Source organism: Mercenaria mercenaria, unplaced genomic scaffold, assembly GCF_021730395.1.
Source record: "Mercenaria mercenaria strain notata unplaced genomic scaffold, MADL_Memer_1 contig_3097, whole genome shotgun sequence".
NCBI lineage: Eukaryota > Metazoa > Mollusca > Bivalvia > Venerida > Veneridae > Mercenaria > Mercenaria mercenaria.
In genome coordinates this window covers 1-25,650 of record NW_026461205.1, presented here as the reverse complement: position 1 = coordinate 25,650, position 25,650 = coordinate 1, and the positions used below count along the sequence as shown (strand labels likewise).

Below are 25,650 nucleotides of genomic sequence, written 5' to 3'. Positions count from 1 at the left end.
GTCTCTAGAGAGGTCACAAGGTTTTTCTATTACTTGACCTATTGACCTAGTTTTCGAAGGTACGTGACCCTGTTTTGAACTTTACTTAGATATCATCAAGGTGAACATTCTCACTTATTTTCATGAAGATCTCATGAAAATATGGCCTCTAGAGAGGTCACAAGGTTTTTCTATTTTTATACCTACTGGCCTAGTTTTTGACCGCACGTGACCCAGTTTCGAAACTGACCTAGATATCATCAAGGTGAACATTCAGATCAATTTTCATGACGATCCATTGAAAAATATGGCCTCTAGAGAGGTCGAAAGATTTTTCTAATTTTAGACCTACTGTCCTAGTTTTTGATCGCAGTTGACCCAGTTTCAAAACTGACCTAGATATCAACAAGATGAACATTCAGACCAAATTTCATACAGATCCCATGAAAAGTATGGCCTTTAGAGAGGTCACAAGGTTTTTTTATTATTTGACCTACTGACCTAGTTTTTTAAGGCACATGACCCAGTTTCAAATTTGACCTAGATATCATCAAGGTGAACATTCTGACTAATTTTCATGAAGATCCATTCAAGGGTATGGCCTCTAGAGAGGTCACAAGGTTTTTCTATTTTTAGACCTACTGACCTAGCTTATGACCACACGTGACCCAGTTTCAAACTTGACCTTTATATCATGAAGATAAACATTCAGACCAACTTTCATACAGATCTCATGAAAAGTTTGGCCTCTAGAGGTCACAACCTTTTTTCATTATTTGACCTACTGACCTACTTTTTGAAGGCACGTGACCCACTTTCGAATTTGACCTAGATATCATTCTGAAATTCACAAATATGGCCTATGGAGAGGTCACAAGGTTTTTCTATTTTTAGACCTACTGACCTAGTTTTTGATCGCAAATGACCCTGTTTCGAATTTGACCTAGATATCATCAAGATGAACTTTTAGACCAACTTTCATACAGATCCCATGAAAAATATGGCCTTTAAAGAGGTCACAAGGTTTTTCTATTATTTGACCTACTGACCTAGTTTTTGAAGGCACGTGACCCACTTTCGAACTTGACCTAGATATCATCAAGATGAACATTCAGACCAACATTCATACAGATCCTATGAAAAATATGGCCTCTAGAGAGGTCACAAGGTTTTTCTATTATTTGACCTACTGACCTAGTTTTTGACGGCACGTGACCCACTTTCGAACTTGACCTAGATATCATCAAGGTGAACATTGACCAATTTTCATGAAGATCTCATAAAATATATGACCTCTAGAGGGGTCACAAGGTTTTTCTATTTTTAGACCTACTGACCTAGTTTTTGACCACACGTGACCCAGTTTCGAATCTGACCTAGATATCATCAAGATGAACATTCAGACCAACTTTCACACAAATCCCATGAAAAATATGGCCTTTACAGAGGTCACAAGGTTTTTCTATTATTTGACCTACTGACCTAGTTTTTGAAGACACGTGACCCAGTTTCGATATCATCAAGGTGAACATTCTGACCAATTTTCATGAAGATCTTGTGAAATATATGGGCTCTCGGGAGGTCACAAGGTTTTTCTATTTTTAGACCTACTGGCCTAGTTTTTGATGGCACGTGACCCAGTTTCGAACTTGACCTAGATATCATCAAGATGAACATTCTGACCAACTTTCATAAAGATCCCACAAAAAATGTGACCTCTAGAGTGGTCACAAGCAAAAGTTTACGGACGCACGCACGGACGCACGCGCGGACGGACGACGGACGCCGCGCGATCACTAAAGCTCACCTTGTCACTTTGTGACAGATGAGCTAAAAACATATTTCTTAACCTATCTTACATTTTTCGGTGCAGGCTACAAATAACTGTCAGCATTTCGATACTATTTATAAAATCGCATATATTATTCATCATAACACTATGTAAACTTACATTTTTACAAGTGATAACATGTTTAATTGTATATAATATATGTATTATATGATGATGTACTATGTACAGGTCAAACTAAAATGACTGTTCTGTTTAAAGGTATTTAAAGGTAGTTCTTTTTTAGCTAAACTGGTAAAAAGTGGTCCCTAAAAGGGGCAAAAAAGCTTTATTTGTTAAATTTGAAAGACGACCTTACAATGATGGCACAGAACAAATTTGATGCATATCCATCAAGCAGTTCTTGAGCAGAAGTCGTTTAAAGGTTTTTCAAGTATTTGCTCTTGTTGCCCCTATAAAGGCTGTGGGGCCGCTATTTGAACAAAGTTTGGAAAGAACTTTACAATGATGCTATAGACTAAGTTTGATGAAGATCTGAAAAGCTGTTTAAATAGTTGTTTTTTTTTTTATTTTAGCTCTAGCAGGCCCTAAAAGAATTTAAGCGCCCATATTGAATAAATTTGAGAAAGGATCTTGCAAGGATGTTTGTGAAATAGTGAAACTGTTGAGTGAACACCGTATCTTAATCCTAATCCTGCCCATGTTATATCAGTACAAAGGAAAAGTAACCTATCTATGATAAATTCCATGTAAGATTACACAGTTATGCATCTGACAGTCTTAAAATTGATTTCTTCGATTTTCTCATATTTCTAGATATTTTCCTCATACTTTGGCGCATATGTATGGGTAGTTGAGATAGTTCTCTTTCCAGCAGTAGCCTTTTCAACATATTTCACCTTGTGAAATTATGTGGGTTTTGACTTTTTAAAAAAAATCGTCTGTTGACAAATTTCAGCACAAAAAATGTCCTACTTTCCCCAGGGCAATCAATTATTTGATCTTTACATAGTTTTGTATTCAGGTTGCTAATCCATGTGGCAAGTATGCATGCTTTCTTCATGATTTGAGGTAAGACGTGCATAGTTTGCATGAGGTTCTAGGTCAATATTCACCTAAGCCTATCATAAAGTCTTTGCGAAGTTGTCTCCATTTTTTCCAAATATTTCATCCGGGATCATTTTTTTTTTCAGCACAAATAACTCTTTTTCAGGAAATAATATTTTAATAGTTTTTCAGTCCTTGTATTATGATGCAGTCGACTAGACATGTATTTAATATAGATAGCTCCTACATGAAGTTTGTATTTTCAGTTACAATGCCTAGTTGATGTAAACTATGGCAATAGACACCATACAATGGACACCAGACGAGCTATCTACACCAAACGCTACCATGAACCTTCCGTTCAGGTCTGCTTAAAAGATTTTGATTTTGCTAAATTAGCATCAAATGATAGGTGACAAACAGTATTGCTCACTTTTGTATCATTTCATTGAAAACAATAATGCTAACGGCTGAAATTAACATATGGAAACAGTCAGTAGCGAAAATGATTTTTAAAAAACAATATATCGTAAAAATGAGTTAGGAACCAACAGGACTCATTTTGAAACTAGATATATGAGTAAAAGTCACTGCAAGGAAGCTATAGACCAACTTTGGTAAAGATACAAACAAATCACTTTTCAGTAGTACCTGTCATTTTCTCTCTGCCTTGGCATGCTTGTATGAAAAATATTTTCGGTTTTCCAAGTAATCCCTTACATCGACTAGGTTGGAAAATAGCAGTTACATCTTTTATTGCCACTAATTTCCCATTTGAACCATATATATGATTCAAAACGCCATGCGTCAAAATTACACAAACGAAACAATCATATCGTTCATTATCATCATCTTGACCAATGTTGCAAAGAAACTTCATCATTTCAGTGTCACTCAGGTTGTCTTGTTGACGAACAATAAAATGAAGTCTGCTGAATGTGTATCTCAAATATTCTGAAAAAAGAAAAACAATGTGAAAATAACATGTACTTTAGAGTGTTCATGCTAAAATGAAAATGCTTATCACGTTTCGGTCTCACACAATTTCTAAATCTTAATCTACAAAACAAGAGTATCAATAAAGTTTGAACAATATTATTTTTGGACATCAGTTTAGAAGAAACCAAGCTAAACACTCCCAAATGCATAGTAGTAATAGGCAATAAGTCAAAAGGGGACAGGAACAAAAGTCCAAGAGACACCGATGGCTGGCTGCAACAGTGATCATCTGCTCGGCGTGTCCAATCATTCCAAGACGTTTGAACATTCTTGGCCTAATGGTTCTCAAGTTATGGATTGGAAACGGCTTTCAATGTTCTAGCCCCTGTAACCTTGACCTATATTTATCATAAAAATAAATTTGATTTTTCGAGAAGAACTGTATATGAAGATAATGGCAATATCAATTCAGCTTGTTTGACCTTTTCATTATTATGATCATGACGAACATTATTATCAAATTCAAATAAATTAAAAGCTGTTTTTCCCATACAAATTTTATCACTGTCACTGATGTTATAAAAATGAGTGTTTCACGGTGTAGCCTCGTTGAATACCATCAAAATATCCATTCCATTAAACAAGCATATCGTCATACTGTTAACTGGCACACTAGAGCTGTCCTAAAACATTTTGTCTTGGTCCCAGTCGTGTAAATAGTATAAATCGATAAATACGTTACTGACTTGTCAAATGGTGTCTGGTAACCAAATTGCCAAATGTATCGGATTCTATACTAAAGCAAATATTTCAGCAGACAATGATCTATGGACACAGTCGTAAGTAATTGAGTGTATTATTTACATATCTTAGTATAATTATGTTAAAAGCTTGATACCAGTTTAATGATTGATACATAGCAATCCATAATTACTCTTTATAGAACAGCAAAATAGTAGTCAAACGTACATTATTGCGGTAAGAAAAATAGTTTCAAAGCATATCTATACATAATACAATTAGCTGCTTTCGATCTTTGCTATAGGGCTAGAAATATATTAAAAATAGGTACATAATTATACAAAAGGCCATGTTTATTTGTTTGTTTCGGGCTTAACGCCGTTTTTCGACAGTACTACAGTTATGCAATGGCGGGCAGTTCACCTAACCAGAGTTCTTGGATTCTGTACCAGTACAAACATGTTCTCTGCGAGTTACTGCCAACTTCTCCACATCGATCAGTGGTGGAGGACGAATGATTTGAGACACAATGTATTTTATCAAATCGTCACGGAGAACATACGCCTCGCCCAGGGCTCGAACTAGCAAACCCACGATCCGTAGATCAGCGGTCTCACTATTAAGCTAAGCGGGTGGGCTCAAGAGGGCCATGATGGCCCTATATCGCTCACCTGAGTTTAGTTGCTTGCTTGAAAAGAAATTCTTTGCTAAAGCTTCAAAAAAACTAGGTGAGTAGGTCATGGTAAAGATTATTCAAGATAACAATTGAAATCAGTTACAATTATACAGGAGGTCCAAATCTGTTTTATGTAGCTTCAGTATTAAGGGTTAAGATTATTGAATATGAATATTGAAATCTGTATCAAAAGTTATACACGTGGTCCAAATTTCAATGCTGTGCCTTAAACAAAACAAGGAAGTAGGTCAATAGGTCAAGATTAAGACTATTCAAGGTAAGTATTGAAATCTGTATCAAAAATTATACAAGTGGCCCAAATGTCTTTGATGAAAATTTAAAAACAGAAAGTAGGTCAGTGGGTCATGATAAAGATTATTCAAGATGAGAATTGAAATCTGTATCAAACATTATACAGCTGGTCGAAATCTCTTTGCTGTAGTGGGTCAGTATGTCATGGGTTAAGAATATTATAGATGATGATTGAAATTTGAAATTTCTATGCTGTACATTCAAAAACAAGAAAGTATGTCTGTAGGTCATGATTTAGACTTTTCAAGATGAATATTGGAATCTGTATCAAAAATTAAAGATGTGGTCCATATTTCTATGCTTTATGTTTTAAAACGAAAAAGTAGGTCAGTAGACTCCAAGGTCATGATTTGAACAAACTTGATTGCTGACCATTAGACAATATTAAAAACCAAATATCTAAGGTTTCGACCTTCTGGTTCTGCACATAGAGATTTTTAAATATTTTTCCTTTATAAGTCAGTGTAAATCGAAGGGCCTCCGGGCGTGGCATATGTTGATCCAAGGGTCATGATTTCAACAATCTCGATAAGGAAAAACTAGAGCACGCCAAATACTACATATCTAACGTCTGGGCTTTATGGTTTAAGACAATATTTTTTAAGGTTTTTCCCTATACAGATCAATTTAAACCACATGCCCCCGGGGCAGAGCCAGTTTCAGCCCAGGGGGAATAATTTGGATGATCTTGGTAAAGGACTACTATACGATGCTACATACCAAATATCAAATGCCTGGGCCATGTGATTTTGCCGAGAAGATTTTCAAAGTTATATAAGTCTATATAAACCATGTGACCCCCAGAGTGGGACCATATTTGACCCTAGGCACCTGCAGGCTGTTTCACTATTCGTCCGGAAGAGCCGTATGAATAGCCACTTTCGAATTTCTAACTCTACAAACCATCACTTTTCCGCCCAAACTCATGCTATTTTATTCACAAATCATGAAATTCATTGTCAGCCAAACTTTTCCGCCTTAGCCGGATTTAAAGTTGTATTTTTTTTATTAAAGCTCACCTGGCAGTTCTAAAAGGGGGACAAGCTTACAGATTTGAACTTACCCGCTAGAGGACCATGCTAGCATGCAGCTGGGTGCAATTTGGGCCAGTTATTCCAGAGGAGATGTCATTACGAACAGACAGACGGTGAGCGATCACATTAGCTCACCTCAAGCATTTGTGCTAAGACAAGCTAACAAGAGGGCCAAGATGGCCCTAGGTCGCTCACCTGAGAAACACACCATAACAGTGTAAACATGTCTGATCTCGTGATTTCATGAAAACAAATATTCTGGCCAATTTTCATAAGGGCTGGACCAAACAAAAGTGGTCTCTTGACTTTAAAAAAGTATTTTCTTTGATATTACCTAGTGACCTAGTTTTTGACCCCAGATGACCAATATTCAAACTTGACCTAGATTTCATCAAGGCAATCATTCTTTTAAAATCTCTTGAAGATCATTTGGAAAGTACAACCTCTATCGCATACACAAGATTTTTCTATGATTTGACCTAGTGACATTGTTTTTGACCCACAGATGACCCATATTCAAATTCGACCTAGATTTCATCAAGGCAATCATTCTGACCATATTTCATGATGACCTATATTCGAATTTGACATAGGTTTCATCAAGGCAATCATTCTTCCAAATTTTATGAAGATCATTTGAAAAATACACCTCTATCGCATACACAAAGTGTTTGCTTTGATTCGACCTAGTGACCTAGTTTTTGACCCCCAGATGACCAATACTCAAACTCGACCTAGATTTCATCAAGGCAATCATTCTGACCAAAGTTCAAGAAGATCAATTGAAAAATACAACCTCTATCGCATACACAAGGTTTTTCTATGATTTGACCTAGTGACCTAGTTTTTAACCCCATATAAACCATATTCAAATTTGACCTAGATTTTATCAGGGCAATCATTCCAACCAGATTTCATGAAGATCAATTGAAAAATACAGCCTCTATCGAATCACAGGGTTTTTCTTTTATTTGACCTAGTGATCTAGTTTTTGACCCTAGATGACCCATTTAAAAACTCGATTCTATTCACAATTAATGAAGATCAATTGAAAAATACAGCCTTTTATCGCATACACAATGTTTTTCTTTGATTTGACCTAGTGATCTAGCTTTTGACCCCAGATGACCCATATTTAAACTTGACCTAGATTTCATCATGGCAATCATTTTGATCATACTTCATAAATATAAATTGAATAAGGAGCTGCGTTCAATAAACGCTTGATGCCCCTGGCGGCATCCTTGTCGATACAAAGCAACCAAAGTCCAAAACGAAGTCAAGTTCAAGGTCAAGGTCAAACTGAGGTCAGGTGATGTCTGAAGATGAAGAATGGTCACAGGTTACATCTGCATTAGTATCAAGTCATTCTAGTAAGGGGTACTGATGCTAGACGAAACGGTCCCATTTGGTTAACCTCGTATGGACGGACGGACGGACAGGACAATCACTATATCCCTCCCGCATCAGTAGAAGCCGGGGGCATAAAAATACAGTCTCTATTTTCGAACTGCTTCTAGATTTTATCAGGGAAACCATTCTGACACAATTTCATGAAGATCATTTGAAAAACAAGAGGACCATGATGGTCCTGAATCGCTCACCTCTTCCCTAATGACCCAGTTTTGAGTATGACGTCGTTTTTTCTATTCTTTGACATAGTGACCTAGTTTTTGAGCTCATGTGACCCAGTTTTGAACTTGGCCTAGATATTATCAAGATAAAAATTCTGACCAATTTTCATGAAGATCCATTGAAAAATATGGTCTCTAGAGAGGTCACAAGGTTTTTCTATTATTTGACCTATTGACCTAGTTTTCGAAGGTACGTGACCCTGTTTTGAATTTTACCTAGATATCATCAAGGTGAACATTCTCACTAACTTTCATGAAGACCTCATGAAAAATATGGCCTCTAGAGAGGTCACAAGGTTTTTCTATTTTTATACCTACTGGTTTAGTTTTTGACCGCACGTGACCCAGTTTCGAAATTGACTTAGATATCATCAAGGTGAACATTCAGATCAATTTTCATGAAGATCCATTGAAAAATATGGCCTCTAGAGAGGTCAAAAGATTTTAATAATTTTAGACCTACTGACCTAGTTTTTGACCGCAGTTAACCCAGTTTCAAACCTGATCTAGATATCATCAAGATGAATATTCAGACCAACTTTCATACAGACTCCATGGAAAGTATGGCCTCTAGAGAGGTCACAAGGTTTTTTTATTATTTGACCTACTGACCTAGTTTTTTAAGGCAACATGACCCAGTTTCAAACATGACCTAGATATCATCAAGGTGAACAATCTGACCAATTTTTATGGAGATCCATTCACAAGTATGGCCACTAGAGAGGTCACGTGGTTTTTCTATTTTTAGACCTACTGACCTAGTTTTTGATCGCACATGACCCAGTTTCAAACTTGACCTAGATATCACCAAGAGGAACATTCAGACCAATTTTCATACAGATCCCATGACAAATATGGCCTTTAGAGAGGTCACAAGGCTTTTCTATTATCTGACCTACAGACATAGTTTTTGATGGCACGTGACCCACTTTCAAACTTGACCTAGATATCATCAAGATGAACATTCAGACCAACTTTCATACAGATCCCATGAAAAATATGGCCTCTAGAGAGGTCACAAGGTCACAAGGTTTTTCTATTATTTGACCTACTGACCTAGTTTTTGATCGCACATGACCCTGTTTCGAACTTGACCTAGATATAATCAAGATGAACATTCAGACCAATTTTCATACAGATCCCAAGAAAAATATGGCCTTTAGAGAGGTTACAAGGTTTTTATATGATTTGACCTACTGACCTAGTTTTTGAAGGCACGTGACCCGGTTTCGAACCTGACCTAGATATCATCAAGATGAACATTCAGACCAACTTTCATACAGATCCCATGAAAAATATGGCCTCTAGAGAGGTCACAAGGTTTTTCTATTAATTGACCTACTGACCTAGTTTTTGACCCCACGTGACCCACTTTCGAACTTGACCTAAATATCACCAAGGTGAACATTCTGACCAATTTCATGAAATATATGGCCTCTAGAGAGGTCATAATGTTTTTCTATTTTTAGACCTACTGACCTACTTTTTGACCGCACGTGACCCAGTTTCGAACCTGACCTAGATATCATCAAGATGAACATTCAGACCAATTTTCATACAGATCCCATGAAAAATATGGCCTTTAGAGACGTCACAATGTTTTTCTATTATTTGACCTACTGACCTACTTTTTGACGGCACGTGAATCAGTTTCGAACTTGACCTAGATATCATCAAGGTGAACGTTCTGACCAATTTTCATGAAGATCTTTTGAAATAAATGGCCTCTAGAGATGTCACAAGGTTTTTCTATTTTTAGACCTACTGACCTAGTTTTAGATGGCACGTGACCCAGTTTCGAACCTGACCTAGATATCATCAAGATGAACATTCTGACCAATTTTCATGAAGATCTTGTGAAATATATGGCCTCTAGAGAGGTCACAAGGTTTTTCTATTTTTAGACGTACTGACCTAGTTTTTGATGGCACATGACCCAGTTTCGAATTTGACCTAGATATCATCAAGGTGAACATTCTGACCAACTTTCATAAAGATCCCATGAAAAATGTGACCTCTAGAGTGGTCATAAGCAAAAGTTTACGGACGCACGCACGCACGGACGACGGACACCGCGCGATCACAAAAGCTCACCTTGTGACTTTGTGACAGGTGAGCTAATAAAGCCTCTATCGCATACAAAAGGTTTTTATTTGATTTGACCTAGTGACCTATTGACCTAGTTTTTTTACCCCATATCTCCCATTTTCGAAACTGGCCTAGATTTTATCAAGGTAATCATTCTGACTAAAATGTATGAAGATCAAGTGAAAAATACAACCTCTATCGCACACACAGTTTTTATTTGATTTGACCTAGTGACATAGTTTTTGAACCCAGATGACCCATTTTCGAACTTGGTCTAGATTTCATCAAGGTTATCATTCTGACAAACTTTCATGAAGATCAGTTGAAAAATACAGCCTCTATCGTATACACAAGCTTAACGTTGACAGACAGACAGGCGACAGACAGAAGACGGCCGCCGGACATCGAGCTATCAAGAGGGTCATGATGACTCTTTATCGCTGACCTGTAACACCTGGCCGTGGAATCATCAAGATAGCGTTTCATTTTGTAAATGTATATATATATATATATATATATATATATATAGAGAGAGAGAGAGAGAGAGAGAGAGAGAGAGAGATGTATTGTTCAAACCAAATGTGGCCTATTCAGTGTTATTAAGCTTTTTCCTTTGATTTGAGTGTTGACCGAGTTTTTGACCCCACATGACCCAGTTTCGAACTCTGTCTAGAAATTATCAAGACAAACATTCTTACCAAGTGACCGAGTGACCTAGATTTTGATCCCGTATGCCCCAGGTTTGAATCTGGAATAGGAATCATCAAGATAAACATTCTGTCCAAGTATCATGAAAATAGGATCATACATGTATCCTCTAGGGTGTTCGAGTGACCTAGATTTTAAACTCACATGACCCGGTTTTGAAAATGGCCTAGGAATCATCAAGACAAACATTCTTACCAAGTTTCATGAAGATAGGGTCTTAAATATGGCCTAAATAGTGTTTACAATCTTATCCTTTCATTTGACCGAGTGACCTAGATTTTGATCCCATATGACCCAGTTTTGAATCTGGAATAGGAATTATCAAGATAAACATTCTGACTAAGTATCATGAACATAGGATCATAAATGTTTCCTCTAGGGTGCTTGATTTGTTAGTGTTAACAAGTTTTTCATTTCATTTGACCGGGAGACCTAGTTTTTTAACCCATATGACCCAGTTTTGAATTTGGCATAGGAATCATCAAGATAAACATTCTGACCAAGTGTCATGAAAAAAGCTTCATTAATGTTGTCTCTAGGGTCTTAACAAACGTTTTCATTGATTTGACCTGGTGACCTAGTTTTGGACTCGACACATGACCTGAATATGGCCTTGATATCATCAAGATAAACATTCTGTGCAAGTTTGTATCAAACAAAGTAAAATGAAACCTCTATATGGCTGAGTTAAAATAGAATTAAAGGAACTGAGATCTAACTGTGACTTAAGTTGCGTATAAGTGTGGTTAAAATCGAATGTAAAATGTGCCTTACAAGGTAAAAATTAACACATTTTGGCTCTTCAGTGTTAAATCAGGGGCCTTAACTCCGGATCTTATTTTGCATCAGACGAATTCATCATGGAATCAAGCTGTTGTTGTTAAAGATATTTTACAAGCCTGTATTAAATCATACCAAAAATGAGGTCTCTATATGGCTGCAAAGGCCAAAATGGCAAATTTGGCCCTTTAAGGGGCCATATCTCTAGAACCCATGATGGGATCTGGCCAATTTTCGAAAGAAACCGAGATATTATGACATTACAAGTTGTTAGCAAGTTTGATTAAAATTGATTGCAAACTGTGGTCTCTACCGTTTTCACAAGAAAGTGTGGTCGGACGACGAACGAAAGACGATCTAAAAAGTCCACCTTGTCACTATGTGACAGATGAGCTAAAAACAGCATTGTCCGCAGACAGATTTTCTATAAACTGGTTAAACTTAATATACCTGCATCCTTTTCTGTTCCATTCCGATCCGGCATTGGCCATGAATGGTCCCCATTTTCTTTATAAAAATGTCTATTGTTTATGATAACACAATATCCTGCAAAGAAAACCAAAAAGTATCAATGTTACAACTGTCTCTAGATTTACAAAACGACAGGTAAATTATGCTATCTCATAGGACAGCATAAATGCGATAAATAACAATTGGACAAGTAGAACTATTGCTGAAAGGTAAAGCACTAGTGGAAAAGATCTACCACTAATGGTGATGAATACCCCTAAACAGCAGCTTATTGTCAAAGAAACAGGGGTATTGAAAATATGATATACTGCATTTGTATATTGTACACGGAGAAAATGTACAAAGATGCGCAAAATATGTTGCGCAAAACTGTGTGAGATCTCCAAATTTCATTTTTTGTACCTTAAAAAGAAGAAAGTAGGTCAGTAGGTCAAAATCAAGGTCACTGAAAGTCAGTTTTGAGATTTGTGTTCAAAACTGTACGAGTGGTCCAAATTTTACGGCAATATTTAAAAACAAGAGGGCCATGATGGCCCTATATCGCTCACCTGTTATCATTGCACTTAAGGGCAAGTCTTCAAGGTCAAAAGATCATAATAAAAATCAATCAAAAGAATTATGAGAAAATATAGTTGAAATTTTCTTAAAGTAACTTTAAAAACAAGATTCGAAAACTTTTTGTAGAGGTCCACTAATGCTACATGTCAAATATCTAAGCTCTAGGTCTTCTGGTTTATTTTTAGAAAATTTTGAAAAATTTTCTATGTACAATCAAGTAACCCCATGGGGCGGGGTCAGTTTGACCCCAGGGGGTCATGATTTGAATAAATTTTGTAAAAGTCTACTAGGCAATGCTACATGTCAAATATCTAAGATCTGAGAAGAAGATTTTTGAAGATTTTCATATGTAAAATCAAGTGACCCTGGGGCGGGGTCAATTTTGTACCCTGGGTCATGATTTGAACAAATTTGGTAGAGGTGCACTAGGCAATGCTTCACACCAAATATCTAAGCTCTAGGGCTTCTGGGTTTTGAGAAGAAGATTTTTAAATTTTTTCCTTTCGGTTGCCATGGCAACCAGAGTTTTGAATGGAATCCAATTGTTTGAACAATTTTGAAAGAAGGTCACCCAAGGATCATTCCTGTGAAGTTTGGTGTAATTCTGCCCAGTGGTTTTCAAGAAGAAGATTTTTTTACAAATTGTTGACGCACGACGGACGACGTACGACGGACATCAAGCGGTCACAACAGCTCACCTTGCCACTTCGTGACACGTGAGCTAAAAAAAGAAAATAGGCCAGTAGGCCAAGGTCACGGTCAAGGGACCATGTAATCACTAAGGCCGTCAACTAGATATACTTTACTTATGTTAGTTTGTGTGTTTTGGGTTTAACGCCGTTTTTCAACAGTATTTCAGTCATGTAATGGCGGGCAGTTAACCTAACCAGTGTTCCTGGATTCTGTACCAGTACAAACCTGTTCTCCGCAAGTAACTGCCAACTTCCCCACATGAACCAGAGGTGGAGGACTAATGATTTCAGACACAGTGTCGTTTATCAAATAGTCACGGAGAACATACGCCCCGCCCGAGGATCGAACTCACGACCCCGCGATCCGTAGACCAACGCTCTTACCTTTTGAGCTAAGCGGGCGGGCTACTACTTATGTTAGAAAAATACTTCAAGGACAAGAGTGCCAGAATGTTACAATATACGCCCGTCATGTAAATGTTACAGTAAAACATATTCTATATAATTTTGTCTCCCAAAACTGCCTAATCATCTAAACAGTAAGTCAGTCTTTATATACTGTTTACTTAATGAACATGGCCGAGGACATTTGGTTCAAGTTTGATGAAGATCGGATGAGAAATTGTCGACTCAGAGCGTGGACAAGAGTAAAAAGGTTACTTTTCGGTAATTCAAGGGCCATAATTCCTAAGTGCCTGGGCCAATTTGGCTAGTTATCGAACCTGGCCGAGGACTTATGGCCAAACACATTTTGTTTGAGTTTGGTGAAGACGAGAAACATTCGACTTTGAGTGCGGACAAGATTTGTGACAGACAGACACACACAATAACACACACAGGGACAGGAGTAAATCAATATGTCTCCCACACCACTGTATGGTGGGAGACATAATAAGCTATTTAAAGTAGCAACAAAGGAAAGTTAGTCCACAAGAAATATATATTTTGTTTTATGTTTTTGTCCACACCTACTACACCTAAAATTTGAATAAACATCTATGTTGTATCACAGAAAAGTGGTCTTGGCTTTTCTCTCTACAGTCAATTATAAAATGTTTCAATATCAATTAAAGTTATTTATAGTAACAACAACGGTAAGCTAATCTTAAACAAGTGGGTTATTGGCCCTAAAGAGCTCACCTGTATGCAAGGCTTCAAGTGTGTATGTGTTAGTACAGAGTTAGATTTCTTCTGTGTAAGCATATTAATATATATATATGTCACACACACCTTGGAACCTAGGGCAATAATTTGAACAATTTATGTAGACATTACAAATCTGATATCACACGCATAATATCAAGGCTCTAGCTATGATTGATTCAGAGAAGGAAAGTAACCACACCCACTGGCAGCCATGTTTTTGACGAATCACAATAATGTGAACAATTTTGGTAGAGGGTCACACAAGAACCTTTTGTGTAAAAATATTTTAAAATCGGGCTTGCAGTTTCAAACAAGAATTTTTTTAAAGTTTCCACTATATACATATAGGGAAAAGTGACCACGCCCTCTGGCGGCCACGTTTACTGACGAATCAAAATAAATACTAAACAATCTTGGCAGAGGGTCACACAAGGACCATTTGTGTAAAATTATTCTAAAATCGGGCAAACAGTTTCTCACAAGAAGATTTTTACAGTTTCCACTATATACATATAGGGAAAAGTGACACGCCCTCTGGTGGCCATGTTTTTTGACAAATTAAAATTATCTGAACAAACTTGGTAGTGGGTCACACATGGACCATTTGCGTAAAATTATTCTAAAATCGGACAAGCAGATTCACACAAAAAGATTTTTAAAGTTTCCATTATATTAATATCGGGAAAAGTGACCACGCCCTCTGGCGGCCATGTTTTTTGACAAATCAGTATAATTTGAAAGATTTTGGTAGAGGATAACATAACGACTAATTATGTGAAATTATTTCAAAATCGGACCATCTGTTTAGGAGGAGTTTTCGATTGAAGAGTTTCTATTTTTAGTTCTGGCGGCCCTATAAACAACCAAGCGGAACCGTTCGAACAACTTTGGTAGAGGACCACCCAAGCAACATCAAGGCCAAGTTTCATTAAAATCCATTGAGTGGTTTTGGAGGAGATGTTGTTTAGACATAATTGTTGACGACGGACGACTTTGCGCACGCATGGACGCACGCACGCATGGACGACGGACACAGCGTGATCACAATACCTTACATTGAGCACTTTGTGCTCAGGTGAGGTAAAATGTAAGTCCACACAAAAAAACTTTTTCAGGTTACGATAGTTCAAACTACACCTAAAAATTTAATGTTACATGTATGTTGTACTAATAACAGTCTCGAGTTTTCCCTATGGCCAGTAATGAAAAAGTTAATCAGTCTAAGCTGTTTATAGTAAAAACAAAGGGAAGTACTTCTAATCTAGGGTCCTGGTTCTTTCGCATGACACTCTGTCTCATGATGCTGAACAATTGTTCCAAGTTAAATCAAAATCCCTCCACGCATGAAAATGAAATGCTCCGGACAGTTATTTTTGTATCTGACATTTTGCCTCTAAGTGTGACCTTGACCTTGACCTAGGAACCTGGTTTTTTATGCATGATACTCGATCTCATGATTGTGAACAATTGTTCCAAGTTACATAAAAATCCCTCAAAGCATAAAGAGGAAATACCCAAGACAAAGTCATTCTTTTATTTGCCCTTTGATCTCTAAGTTTAACTTTGATCTTAGACCAAGGACCTGGTTCTTGCGCATGATACTCCGCCTCAAGATGGTGAACAAGTGTGCCAAGTTACATCAAAAGCCCTCCATGCATAAAAAAGAAATGCTCCGACAATGTTTGCGGACGCCAAGGCGTATAACAAGAGCTGTCACAGCGTGCTCGACTATTTCGATGCTGGATAGTGAAATTGGGCACATCTGAGAAAACTGGAGATGTCACTGGAGTGGTTAATGACTCCAATGGGGAGTAAAGATATTGCACAATAGCTTGTGTCTGTGTCGAAATATTAAGTAATACTAAAATGTATCAAAACACTGTAAGTATAATTCTAAGCAAATATGGGGCATAATTCATAAAATATTGGTGCAAGAGTTATGCAACTTATGTCATATTATGTGGGTGATGATGTGGAACAACTACCTTAAGTTTGAATTAAGTTCATTTCGTTATAACTGAGAAATAGTGAAAATGCATCAAAATTAACCATAATTTCCAAGTAAAAGAGGGCATAATTCATGAAACATTCATGAAACATTGGCGCCAGAGCTATGACCTTTGTGCCATATGATGTGAGTGGTAATGAGTGCCCTCATTTGAACAAACTTGGGAGAGGACTATTTAATGATGCTTCAGACCAAGTTAGAAGAAGATCCATCAAATGGTTCATGAGAAGAAGTCGTTTCAAGGTATTTCTATTTTTAGCCCTAGCAGTCCCTAAAAGGGACCAAGTGTCCCTATTGAATAAATTTTGGAGATGACCATATAACGATGCTGCAGACCAAGTTTCATGAAGATCCATCAAGCGGGTCCTGGGGAGAGGTCATTTAAAAGTATTTTTATTTTTAGCTCTCGCGGCCTCTAAAAGGGGTCAAGTGCCCCCATTTATATAAATTTGGGAGAGGACTTTATAATGATGCTACAGACCAAGTTTGATGAAGATCCATCAAGCGGTTCATAAGAAGAAGTCGTTTAAATGTTTTTCTATTTTTAGCTCTAGCGGCCCCTAAAAGGGGCCAATTACCCCCATTTTAACAAACTTGGGAGAGGACCTTATAATGATGCTACAGACCAAGTGCTCCCATCTGAACAAATTTGTGAGGGGACTTTATAATGATGCTACAGACAAAGTTTAATGATGATCCATCAAGCGGTTCATGAGTAGAAGTCCTTTAAAGGTATTTCTATTTTTGAGCTCTTTCAGCCCCCAAAAAGGTTAAAGTGCCCCTAATTGAACAAAATTGAAGAAGGGCCTTATAATGATGCTATAGACCAAGTTCGATGAAGATCCATCCAGCAGTTCATGAAAAGAAGTTGTTTAAAGGTTTTCTATTTATAACTCTAGCAGCTCCTAAAAGGGGCCAAGTGCCTCCATTTGAACAAATTTAATAAAGGACCTCACCAGGATGCTACAGACCAAATTTGGTGTTATTCTGACCAGTAGTTTCAGAGGAAAAGTAAAAAAATTGGACGACGGACCATGCATCCCCATACTAATAGGCGAGCTAAAAAAATAATAAAGGGCCATAACTATGTGATAATCATTCAAATGGAACGTCTTTTGCACATGCCCAACTTGATTTGGTACCAATGAAAAGTCTGGAATAAGTGTACCAAGAAATAGCGCGGACAATTTTTTTCCATTTACATAATATTATATAAAGAAACAACAGCTGGTAGAACACGAAATGCCACCCCTACCCCAACTCCACCCTTGATGCATTCAGTAATTGCACAATAAACATAATTTATTTGGTCACTGTACACAAAAGTTCTACTATTCTGAATTAATGTGACCTTGCCCATTGACCTATTGACATCTAAATCAATATGTGCTGGTCATGACCAACCTCCTTATTAAGTTTCGTAATCCTAGGCTTAAGCGTTCTCAAGTTATCGTTCGGAAACGATTTAATTGTTCCAGGTCAATGTGACCTTGACCTCTGGCGTGCAGACCACAAAATCAATAGGGGTCATCTCTTGGTTATAACCATCCCCTATCAACGATCATCATCCTAGGCCCAAGCGTTCTTGAGTTATCATCCGGAAACCGTTTAACTGTTCCGTGACATTGTGACCTTGTCCTTTGATCTATTAACCTCAACATCAATAGGGGTCATCCGCTGATCAAGATCAACCTCCCTGTCAAGTTATTAAGTTCGTGATCCTAGGCCCAAGCGTTCACAAGTTATCGTCCGGAAACGATTTCACTTTTCCGGGTCACTGTGACCTTGACCTTTGATCTAATGACCCCAAAATCAATTGAGATCATCTGCTGGTCATGATTAACCTCCCTATTAACTTTATGATTCTAGGCCCAAGCGTTCTTGAGTTAGCATCCGGAAACCGTTTTACTGATCTAACAAGAGATCACAGAGTGATCTTGGCGCCAACAATTAAGCCATTTTTGATTGTTCCAAATTTCAAGACTAGCTCAAGGTCAAAATCAAGGTCAAATTTCATTTCAGTACACATCACTGTGTATGTGGTCCATGCATGTTGTTCAAATTTGAAAGCTGTAGCTTCAGAAATGTGAAAGTAGGTCACAAGATCAATTTCAAGTTCAAAGTTCATTTTGGTATATAAAACTATGCATGTGCTTCAAATTTGGAGGCTGCAGCTTGAGAAATGTGAAAGTAGGTACTAGATAAAAATCAATGTCAAATTTCAATTCAGAACACAAAAATATGCATGTGGTTCAAATTATTTGAAGTCTGTAGCTTGAGAAATGTGAAAGTAGGTCACTAGGTCAATCTCAAGATCAAAGTTCATTTCGGTACACAAAACTATGCATGTGGTCCAAATTTGAAGACTGTAGATTGAGAAATGTGAAAGTAGGTCACTAGATCAAAATCAAGGTCAAATTTCATTTCGGAACACAAAACTATGCATGTGGTCCAAATTTGAAGCCTGTACCTTCAAATAAGTGAAAGTAGGTCACTATGTCAATGTCAAGGTCACATTTTTTTTCGGTACACAAAACTAGGCATGTGGTCCACATTTGAAGGCTGTAGCTTGAGAAATGTGAAAGTAGGTCACCAGGTCAAAATCAAGGTCAAATTTCATTTCGGAACACAAAACTTTGCATGTGGTCCAAATTTGAAGCCCGTACCTTCAAAAATGTGAAAGTAGGTCACTAGGTCAATGACAAGGTCAAAGTTTTTTCCGGTGCACAAATCTATGCATGTGGTCCAAATTTGAAGGCTGTAGCTACAGAAATGTGAAAGTAGATCACTAGGTCAAAATCAAGATCAACTCATGTCAATGTTCATCATGCCACTCAAAACTATACATGTGGTCCAAATCTGAATGTTGTAGGTTATTGACAAGAAGATTTTAAAAGCTTTTTCCTATATAAGTCTATATGAACAATGTGACCCTCGGGGCGGGGCCATATTTGACCCTAGGGGTGATAATTTGAACAACCTTAGTAGAAGACTACTAGATGATGTCACATACAAAATATCAAAGCCCTAGGTCCTGTGGTTTTGGACAAGAGGTTTTTCAAAGTTTTTCCCCAAAATCAATTGAGATCATCTGCTGGTCATGATTAACCTCCCTATTAAACAAATATTAATTAAAACCAAGACCATGGCAATGGTGAGCAATATACACAAATGACCTTTCACCTCTGACCTTGACCTTGACGCGGGCCATCCGAAACATGCGCACTGCAAGTCATCTTGATGTGATGAACATTTGTGTCAAGTATCTTCAAAATCCTTCAAGGTGTTAAAAAGTTAGAGATCAGACACAAAATATCATCCCATTGACCTTTGATCCCCAAGTGTGGCCTTGACCATGACCTAGCGCAAGTGGAACATGGGTTCTGCACATTGCCTTGGCGAGTTAAACATTTGGTGTTAATATAATGGAATTATGTAAAGGGGTTCAGAAGATATGGACCGGACACGAAATATCACCCCATGACCTTTGATCCCCAAGTGTGACATTGACCTTGACCCAGCGCAGTTGAAACATGGGTTCTGCACATCGCCTTGGTGAGTTTAACATTTGTTGCTAATATAATGGAAATATGTCAAGGGGTTCAAAAGATATGGACCGGACACGAAATATCACCCCATGACCTTTGATCCCCAAGTGTGACCTTGACCTTGACCCAGCATTGTTAAAATATGGGTTCTGCACATCGCCTTGGTGAGTTTAACATTTGTTGTTAATATAATGGAAATATGTAAATGGGTTCAAAAGATATGGACCGGACACGATTTTATTACGGACGGAAGGACGGACGGAAGGATGGACGGAAGGACAGACGGAAGGACGGAGGGAAGGACGGACGCAGACCATTCCTATAATCCCTCCGCCACGGCGGGGGATTAACAAAGGGCCATAGCTCACTCAAAAATTGTTGATCCAGTCAGATTTTCAGGGGGACACAACTAGGGTACCAATACATCATTCTGACAAAGTCTGGTCAAAATCCCCCCAGTAGTTTCTGAGGAGATGCGATAACGAGAAATTGATCAGATGATGGTGGGCTAAAAAGCAATAGGGTTCATCTGCTGGTCATGACCAACCTCCCAATCAACTTTCATGGTCCTAGGCCCAAGCGTCCTTAGTTATCATCTGGAAACCGTTTAACTGTCATTGTGACCTTGACTTATGACATACGGACTTCAAAATCAATAGGGGTCATCTGGTAATCATGATCAACTTCCCTATCGACTTTCTTGATCCTAATCCAAGCGTTTGCAAGGTTTTGTCCAGAAACCTTTTAACTGTTCTGGGTCACTGTAACCTTGACCTTTGACTTACTGACCTCAAAATCAATAGGACTCATCTGCTTGTCATGACCTACGTCCCTATCAACTTTCATAATCCCAGACCCAAGCGTTTTTGACTTGTCATCCGAAAACCGATTGTTTCACATACCGACCAACATACCGACTGACCGACATCTGCAAAACATTATACATGTACCACTCATTCTTCGAAGGGGGGCATAAATGTTAATAAAGGGCCATACCTAAGTAAAAACCCCATCGAAATGGAATACGCTTCGCACATGCACAACTAGGCTTGGCATTGATAATAACTACAAGCTTTGATGGAAATCTGGCAAATAATTGCTTAGAAATAGCGCAGACAAATTCCGTATACAGACGGAGCGGAATCCAGTTTAGTCCCCAAATACTAGTATTCTGGGTGTAATGATTCAAAAGTTTTAAAAGATAGTCATGTACCTCTTGGTATTCTGTCCATCCTATATTCAGGAAAACTAAACTGAGAATTTCTTTTTGAGGGTTTATACGTGTAATTCTCTGTTCGTATGTCTTGTGCACCTCTTCTCTCAATAACAGAAAAAGGTGTTTGGTTCGAAGATTGTGCGTTCATTTGAATCTCGCTGTGCTTATACATCTGGGATGTGCCTGAACCAACATAGACATCTTTTTGTGTAGTTTTATCTGGATCAGTGGTGCTAGTACTTAGCAATCTTTCTTTATCTCCTTCTGTAATGGAAAATATGTCATTTTTCAGCGTAACAGAGTTACCAACGTCCCCCGCTTAGGTACATATCACATGCCAATACAACATCTTCTAGGTAAAAGGGCAACATACCAACAATCTATACAAAATACAAAAAGTAGACAATCCACATCTTGCTCAACACGACAAAAATGAAAATGTTGCAGGATCGGTTTCGTTCAGCCTGTTCAATAGAGCCTGTAAATCATAACTATATACATGTATCGTATAACTGATGAAGACATTCTAAAGTTTAAAAATGTCCGGAAATCTATAATTGGTGAATGCTTTCAAATGCTGGTATCTGTATTTTGATTTGATTTTTAAATTGGTAAAAAAAAAATTTATATGAGTTTTTTTATATATTGAAGGGAGGTAATTAATTAACGAAATGAAATGCATGACATATGGTACTAAAACCACTGGCACCAGAACAGAAAGAAAATGTCTCTGTACATGTTATACCTTACCCCTAGGAATTCTATAAGAACCATGGTCATGAACGGGAAAATACACTAACCCGTTCCAATCGCGCATTTCATACCTAAAGCACGCAGTTCGGTAAATGTGTACAATGGATATCAAACAAGTGGTAATTTATCTTCCATTGTGTACCGGTCATATTTCTTCAATACATCTTATCTTAGAAAAACAACGCGTAGTTTATAGTTATTTCAACGTTACACAAAAAACTTGCTTGAACTTCCCTGGTGAAGTTCCGTTCTAGATTACAAAACCATTCTGATTGGCCAATTTGATGTGAAAATGTATGTCAATCGTCATTTTACTACACGTGTTCGCTAAAATGTGAAAATGCAGCATAAACGTGCAAAATGAATAAAATAAACTGAACAGATGCAAACCAATGTACGATTTCAAATTAAAGATCATATACAACAAGAATTTCATTCATCATTTCGAGTTTTATTGTCAAAATGTGATTTTTTTTTAATTTCTGTTTTTGTTTGTTTACATTTCGACAAACATGTGCACACTGCCGTGACCTCTAGACCGGATGTTCATTAGGGAAGGTCAAGCAAGTTTTTTCTGTAACGTTGACGAAAGCATAAAATATGTTGATAATCTCAGCAATATGGAATATTGAGACAATGTGACTGGTGCATGATGGAAGATAAATTATCGCTTGTTCAATATACTAGGTACCCATTCACCGAACTGTGCGTTTAAGTTGAGAAATTCACGATTGAAACGGGTTAGTATATTTTCCCGTTCATGACCATGGTTCTTATAGAATACCTAGGGGTAAGGTATAACATGTACAGAGACATTTTCTTTCTGTTCTGGTGCCAGTGACTAAAACTTGATTTTAAATTACACACAAGAAAAAGTTAATTCTACTGTTGGTCAATGCAGAGCTGCACTACATATCAACATAATGTATTGCAACCATAGTGATGCTACATTTAGCTATATAAACCATTAAGTTATGACTTGTACCCAGGTTTGGGGCCTCCGTGGCCGAGTGGTTAAGGTCGCTGACTTCAAATCACATGCCCCTCATCGATGTGGGTTCGAGCCTCACCCGGGGCGTTGAATTCTTCATGTGAGGAAGCCATCCAGCTGGCTTACGGAAGGTCGGTGGTTCTACCCAGGTGCCCGCTCGTGATGAAATAATGCACGGAGGGGCACCTGGGGTCTTCCTCCACCATTAAAGCTGGAAAGTCGCCATATGACCTATCATGTGTTGGTGCGACGTTAAATCCAACAAAATAAATAAATAAATAAATGTACCCAGGTTTGCATTATACAAACCTACAATTGTAAATATCTTTTTATACCTCTAAATACCAATCATCTTGCATAATTTCATTTTTAAATAAGTGGGGAAAATTGATACTAAAACATATGTAATGTACTTTATCATATAAAAGGGAAGAAATTTCATCTACGAAAAAAAAGAAAGTTAACTTGAGTGCCTGTGACCTTGACCTCTGTACATGACTCAATGTCTTGAAGTAATGAATATATATGCAAATTTATTTAAATAAAAACCAATGCATAAAAACGTTTCAGACCGGACAAATAATCAAATCAAAGCCCTGAGAGGACTGTAAGGAAGCGTAGCTGAACCGGTATTTGCATTTCAATGGAGAAGCCAGGTAAAAAAAGATTCCATCATTTGGCAATATTTCACTAAATTCTTCCAGTTTTTTGAACTCACTGAACCCAAAAAGTAACCCACATCCAGACCAAAGTCAGTAAAGGTTACTCAAATCATAATCTTTGGTTAAACACTAGGTCTAATAGGGAACCAATGTCCTTAGGTATGAAGTCTGAATGATGTATGAAGCAGACGAAGGCTTTAAAGGTATCTTTGACATCGACACCAAAATCAGTAGGGGTTGTTTATGCATCTGGCAAGGTTCTGAACAAGAGGGTTATGATGACCATGGATCGCTCACCTGAGTAATATGAGCTACATGTTTCAAATGTCAAACTGATACTAAAATATTAAGAAAGTTAGTAGGTCATATTCATAGTCAATGAAATTCAGTTTTACGATTTGTGTGCAAAACTGCGTATGTCATCAAAATTTCAAGGCTGAATGTTAAAAAACAAGAAAGTAGTTCAGTAGGTCAAGGTCACAGTCAAGTGACATCATTTTACTTGGGGTCATCAGGTAATTATAATTAAACAGTCTTGGAAATAGGTTCAGATGATTTTTTAAGTATTTCTCCTATATAACTCACAAAATAACTAAGTGACCCCAGGGCGGGGCCTCTTTAAATACAAGGGGAATAATTTTAACAATTTTGTAGAGGACTACTAGACAATGCATCATACCAAATATCAAAAGCCTAGGTCGTATGGTTTCAGACAAGAAGATTTTTAAAGCTTTTTCCTATATAAGTCTATATAAAACTTAGGACCCACAGGGCAGGCCTCTTTTCACCCAAGGGGAACAATTTGAACAATTCTGGTTGAGGACTATAAGACAATGCTACAAACCAAATATCAAAGGTCTAAGTGTTGTGGTTTCAGACATGAAGATTTTTAAACTTTTTTTTCCGATATAAGTCTATGTAAAACTTGGGACCCCCAGGGCGGAGCCATATTTGACCCTAGTTGGAAAATTTGAACAATCTTGGTAGAGGACCACTAGATGATGCTACATGCCAAATATCAAAGCCCTAGGCTATGCGGTTTTGCACAAGAATATTTTCAAAGTTTTTCCCTATATAAGTCTTTATAAACCATGTGACCCCCGGGCGGGGCCATATTTGATCCTAGGGGGATAATTTGAACCATTTTGGTAGAGGACTACTAGATGATGGTCCACACCAGATATCAAAGCCCTAGGCCCTGTGGTTTTGGACAAGAAGACTTTTAAAGTTTTTCCTATCGGTTGCCATGGCAACCTAGTTCTGCATGGCATTCAATTCTTTGAAACATTTTGAAAAGGGGCCACCCAAGGATCATTCCTGTGAAGTTTGGTGTAATTCTGCCTAGTGGTTTTCACGAAGAAGATTTTTTTAGAAATTGTTGACGGACGACGCACGACGCACATCAAGAGGTCACAATAGCTCACGAAAAATCAAACGGACTAGACTGAAAGCAGGTTTGACAGACAATCATGGCAGGATCTTCCAAAGTGAGATGTCAATGCATAAAACTAGTAGAACAGACAGAGAAAATGTTAACATCTAAACTCTGTAACACATTTTTTAAAATCTTACAAAACTGTGTATTATTTTTTTTTTAAATCCTACAAAAAATGAACAAAGTGAGATTAAATTTCAGTATGTTGAAGGCCCAATATTTTCTACATGTCAAGAAATCCCACTGATTCACTTAATTGTATTGTGTGCGCACTTGAAAATAATTGGGCCAGACTAGCAGCATATCAACAAAATACCACAAGAGGGTTGGCAAGACTAGCATCATATCAGTAATATACATGTATAAGAAAATGGCCCTAATGGCATTTTTTAATTATGAGTGACTACAAGTTTTTGCTAGTATTTCATAAAAATCTATACTGG

General features: G+C 37.6%; 1 protein-coding gene across 2 annotated transcripts in view; it reads right to left on the bottom strand.

Moving 5' to 3' along the window:
* Window positions 1-21,625, bottom strand: part of LOC128552734 (caspase-3-like) — a 46,161-nt gene extending 24,536 nt beyond the window's left edge. For both annotated transcript variants that reach the window (XM_053533790.1, XM_053533791.1), the window contains exons 1-3: window positions 21,364-21,625; window positions 12,178-12,273; window positions 3,467-3,769 (exon numbers count right to left, since the gene is read on the bottom strand). In XM_053533790.1, the coding sequence (XP_053389765.1) occupies window positions 3,467-3,769; window positions 12,178-12,273; window positions 21,364-21,538 (574 nt within the window). In that variant the 5' untranslated portion in view covers window positions 21,539-21,625. The remainder of the gene's footprint in view (window positions 1-3,466; window positions 3,770-12,177; window positions 12,274-21,363) is intronic.
* Window positions 21,626-25,650: the final 4,025 nt, after the last annotated feature.